The sequence below is a fragment of the Diaphorina citri genome, unplaced genomic scaffold, assembly GCF_000475195.1.
Source record: "Diaphorina citri unplaced genomic scaffold, Diaci psyllid genome assembly version 1.1 scaffold451, whole genome shotgun sequence".
NCBI lineage: Eukaryota > Metazoa > Arthropoda > Insecta > Hemiptera > Psyllidae > Diaphorina > Diaphorina citri.
Window position 1 is genome coordinate 86265 of NW_007377886.1, and position 5627 is coordinate 91891.

Below are 5627 nucleotides of genomic sequence, written 5' to 3' on the forward strand. Positions count from 1 at the left end.
ATTTTAGAAGAGATCTGATCATCTGATAACCCTTGTGGTAGATAATTACCATTTTTTTTTTTTCGCTTTTGGAAGAACTTTCGTGGTCCCATAATCCTCCCCTGAGTCCCCGCCATATTGGTGTTAGGTTGATTTATGAGATTCATTTGAATATTGCATATTATTCAATATTAGGAATAAATTTATTGCATTCTATTGCATTTTTGCACACTTAATATTTTATGTCTTCTTTAATAATTTATTTCCTTTTATTTTTGTGTTGTTTTTCGCTCCTGCTGATTTTTACCTTCTATTATTTTATGTACATCTTTGGTTTTGTTTATTTTCAACATCCTTTCGACTCTTCAGTTCTGCAGTTGGGAATAGAGAATTTTTAGTAATTTTATCCGTCGATCTGGCTAGAAATTTTGAGCTACTTCATGATAGTAAAAAAATGCACAATTGAATCTTATAAATACCTAAATGCCAATAATATAATTTCACACAAAATTCAATATTGAAAAGGACTTCCAATACTCTCCGATATTCTAAAATTCATGCACACACTACCTGAATCGACCAACCGTCCTTTCGACTCTTCAGTTCTGCAGTTGGGAATAGAGAATTTTTAGTAATTTTATCCGTCGATCTGGTTAGAAATTTTGAACTGCTTCATGATAGTAAAAAAATGCACAATTAAATCTTATAAATACCTAATTGCCAATAATATTATTTCACACAATAAATATGCAAATAGCTGCGGTGATATCACATAGAGATTTATTTTGTGTAAAATGGCTTATGTCACCTCACCTTCTCTACTTGGAATATTACTAATACAGATTGAGTTCTAAGTTTATATTCGTTTAATAGGTAATACAAGGTGTCCAGCAAATGACTGTTCTACGATATTTACCAGCAGAGAAAATGCACAATTATCACGCCCTTTTCAAACTATGTCCAAAAATGAACATCAATAAATGTACCTCAGTGTAGACCTGAAATTTTGCTTTGCATCTCATGAGAGAGAGAGAGAGAGAGAGAGAGAGAGAGAGAGAGAGAGAGAGAGAGAGAGAGAGAGAGAGAGAGAGAGAGAGAGAGAGATTAGAGAGAGAGAGAGAGAGAGATAAAAGAGAGAGAGAGAGAGGGAGGGAGGGAGAAAGAGAAACAGAGAAAGAAAGAAAGAAAGAGAGAGAGAGATATTGAAGAAAAAAAATGTTTGCTTAAATGAAAAATAAATATCAACTACATAGGTACATACGAGTAAGTATGTTCACAAATGTCACACGAAAACACACAGAAAAAGGTCTTTTGTCTTGGGGGCTATTCCACGAATCAATTCTCACATAATACTCAGCAATTCCCAGAAAACATTTGACAAAGGACTTTTTTTTCCACGCGTCGTTCGTGGAAAGTCGTTCTTGGAATATCCCCCCAACCTCCCGTCCGTCCAGAACAATCGAACCCCCAGGAAAGGTTAAAAAAAAAAAAGCTGAATAAAATGGAGATGAAAATATGTAAATTTGCAATCAAAATGTGACAATAGCCACTTCTCCTTCGTCACTTAGAAATGTTGAAACTTAGACAATAGCAAGACAATTTATCAACGCAATAGAAGATTCTTCAAATAACCCATTTCCAATTCCTTCACACCTTCAACGCCCAAGCAAGTCTCGATAATTCTCTCACTCCATCTAACAATACCAAACGCTCAAGCAAGTTCTATCAAACGCCCGGAGCCCTAGCAAGTCTCAACACCGTGCAACCTTTGATGCACCCTGCAATGGTCGCGTGTCTCTCGTGTTACCTAGCAGGTCTGGGCACCATGATCTTCATAGGCGCCTGCACCATCTTCGTGCCCAAGCTCTACGCTAAACGCGAACCAGACGATTGCTCCGACACGCCAACCAAATCCCAGCGACCGTCTCAAAAGCCGAAGTCTCCAGGTAGTAGTAGCGTGGTACACTTGGTACAGTACTCAAAACCCGTCCCCGAGAAGAAACGAGAACGACCGAAATATGACGATGCTGAATGCGACGAGGAGCTCCCCTACAAGAGACGGGACCGTGATACAAGACAGCGAGGACAAGCCACACCCACCGCGCTGACAAACAGAATCCAGCGACCGGCGGATGATTGTATTGAGGGGCCCTATCATCATCAGCATCATGCGCCTAGACAGGATCGGGGTAGGATGACGCATGAGAGGAGAAATGAAGGGCGACCTATGCCTGCAGTGGCGGATTGTATTGAGGAAGATTCGGATATCTGTCTGGACACATTCCAAGCAGAACGACGAGGCCATTATGATGATTGTTAATTCTAGATAGGGTGATGACTGAGCTGTGACTCGGGGATCAAACATTGATTAATGAAGACGTGGACCATATTTGGTGTTGTAGACTGGTTTTGATTAGAGTAAGGGTGGATTACTAAAACAAATGACATAAATTATAATAATTTACACACAATACATGTATATTATACCTGCTTTTACAGCACATTTATTACAATATTACCTAGGTACCTACGTCATGTCTTAGCTGGAACTTGGAAGCCCTTCTGTGGGCTGGAAGGTAAGTTTTGATTAGAGTAAGGGTGGATTACTAAAACAAATGACATAAATTATAATTATTTACACACAATACATGTATATTATACCTGATTTTACAGCACATTTATTACAATATTACCTAGGTACCTACGTCATGTCTTAGCTGGAACTTGGAAGCCCTTCTGTGGGCTGGAAGGTAACGACCTGGGAAGTTGAACATTCTTCCTTATGGTGGTCGAATTATTAATTCCACAATGCTTGGAACTTTTTTCTTCAATATCCGGGATATTACAATTTTATTATAGGAAATACTTACCAGATAAATGGAGCAGTTGCAAATGGGTAAAAATTATACTTCAATATCCGGGATATTACAATTTTATTATAGGAAATACTTACCAGATAAATGGAGCAGTTGCAAATGGGTAAAAATTATAAATAAATGGTCGATTCCTATGTATGTAAAAAGTTGGGAAAAATCCAAATCTGAGGTCAAAACTCCGAAAAAACAACTGTAAAAGGTCGAAAATTCTCGGGGTAGGGCGACGTATGAGAGGAGAAATGAAGGGCGACCTATGCCTGCAGTGGCGGATTGTATTGAGGAAGATTCGGATATCTGTCTGGACTCATTCCAAGCAGATCGACGAGGCCATTATGATGATTGTTAATTCTAGATAGGGTGATGACTGAGCTATGACTCGGGGATCAAACATTGATTAATGAAGACGTGGACCATATTTGGTGTTGTAGACTGGTTTTGATTCCCCCTCCCCTCTCGACAAAATACTGGATATGGCCCTGACTAGTATCAAAAATTAGGATAGTAATGAATAGATTGAGGAAGAAGTAGGGGATGTATTGAACTTTGAAACCAAGTGAATTGCAGTACCAGCAGTTTACGATGTTGAAAGTTCAGTCTAGACTGGCAGAACATAGAATGGAGGGAGGGTAGCATAAACATAAAATATTGTATGGGAAGAATTGATAAGAACTTTTCTTCCTCTTCTTTATTCATTCTTCTGAAGAAGTAGCAGAAGACTTCTACTTCTTCATCTCCTTTTTGTATTTTTTCTCTTTCTCCTACTTCTTCTTCTACCTTCCCTTTGTTTTCTTCTTCCTCCTTTTCCTTCTCCTTCTTTTTCTCTTCTACTTCCCTCTTTCTCCTTTTTTTTTCTCTTCTACTTCCCTCTTTCTCCTTCTTTTTCTTCTCCTTTCCCTCCTTCTCCTTTTCCTCTTTCCAAATATTGTATATTGTATGATATTGTATGATTGTATGATGAGGTTTCTACATCTCTGTGTGATATCGTAACTCTTATCCGTTAAACCATATCTGTGCAATATTAGTTTTTAAAAATAAATTGCGGTATTTTCTCGTATCTATTAACTTATTGATAAATAATATTTGTCACTTTTTCCTCGTTCCCCTATTGACCATTTCATAGTGATAATAATAACCATAGTGTATCGGGGACACTTACTATTACTACTGCTGCTAGTCACTGTTCTATCTCTGTTATCGGCTCATTCATACTAACTATACCTATCTAGTCATTAAATCTTTTCATACCTATTCTACTATCTAGTCATGGACTAGTCAATATTTCTAATGCTTTTTTCCTCGTTTACATTTTACATATAATTTCTATTACACGTGTCTCATAATATTACATAACTATGTACAAGATAAAGCCGAAAACCTCTACTTCTAAAAATGTTGCCTCTCTAACACAGCGTGTATCTGTTGGTTCTTCTGGTCATGGCCCTACTACACCGAGTGTAAACATCAGACCATCACCTCGCACCATTTCAGGCGGATCTATTGCCAAACGGCCCTCTTATTCTTCGGCTTTGGGAGAGGAGTGAAAATTATTGTCCATCCCTTCCTCTTGTTCTTTCTCCTCCTCCTCCTTCTTCTCCTTCCCCATATTTTTCCCCTGTATTCTCTTGTCACTTTTCTTGTCTCTTCTCTTCCTTCCCTTTTTTATCTCCCTTTTCTTTCTCTTCTCGCTTCTCATTTCCCCCTATCTCGCTCTATCCTTCTCCTCTTCCTCCTTTCTTCATTTTCTTTTAATAATTTGTCTTTTTAAGAAATTCGAATTTCCCCTCTCCCCTCCCTCGTCAGGCGTCATTTTGAGGTCGAGTGGTGTGAAAGTGAAATTTTCTGGTTCCTCGTTTTTTCGAGGAAATTTGTCCTTCTAATTATTTTTCGATATCCTTCTCAATGTCAGAATATTGCCTCTTTTTCGACCTCCCTCTCTTCCTCTCCTATCTCTCTCTCTCTCTCTCTCTCTCTCTCTCTTCCCCCCTCCTCTTTCTTTCTTTCTCTCTCCCACTCTCTCACTGTTTCTCTCTTTTTTTCCAGTGAGGACCACCTGATTGAAGCTATTGCTAGCCTTCTGACGAAATCTATTAGGGTACCACCTGATACCAACTCTCCTCTTGTTCGTCTCTCTCCTATAATTTCTACCTACTAAAAATATAAAATAAGTAAGGAACCTAAGAATGGAATTGTGACCTGACTCGGAGACGAACCACCAACCACTAGATCCGAAGTCTACCGTGCTAACCACTGCACCACTGAGGTTGGTGTGTTTTACCACTACCCCACTGGTTCCAGGGCCTCATTTGGTACATCACTGTTTGGACTCTCGCTCCCTCCCCTCTCAAAAAAACCGGGATACGGCCCTGACTGGTATCAAAAATTAGGATAGTAATGAATAGATTGAGAAGGAAGTAAGGGATGTTACGATGCTGAAGGTTCAGTCTAGACTGGCAGAACATAGAATGGAGGGGGATAGCAGTAATATAAAATATTGTATGGGAAGAATTGATAAGAACTTTTCTTCCTCTTCTTTATTCATTCTTCTGAAGAAGTAGCAGAAGACTTCTACTTCTTCATCTCCTTTTTGTCTTTTTCCTCTTTCTCCTACTTCTTCTTCTACTACCTTCCATTTGTTTTTTTCTTCCTCCTCTTCCTCCTCCTTCTCTTACTCCTCCCTCTCTTCCTTCTCCTTCTTTTTCTCTTCTACTTCCCTCTTTCTCCTTCTTTTTCTCTTCTACTTCCCTCTTTCTCCTTCTTTCTCTTTCTCCTACT

At 38.8% G+C, this 5627-nt stretch overlaps 1 protein-coding gene across 1 annotated transcript; it reads left to right on the plus strand.

Annotated features, from left to right (window-relative positions):
- The first annotated feature begins 1552 nt into the window (after positions 1–1552).
- LOC103508954 lies at positions 1553–3265 on the plus strand. Its single transcript, XM_008473541.2, has 2 exons — positions 1553–2168; positions 3071–3265. The coding sequence occupies exons 1-2, from the start codon at positions 1751–1753 to the stop codon at positions 3199–3201; spliced, it is 549 nt and encodes a 182-aa protein (XP_008471763.1). The 5' UTR covers positions 1553–1750; the 3' UTR covers positions 3202–3265.
- The last annotated feature ends 2362 nt before the right edge of the window (positions 3266–5627 follow it).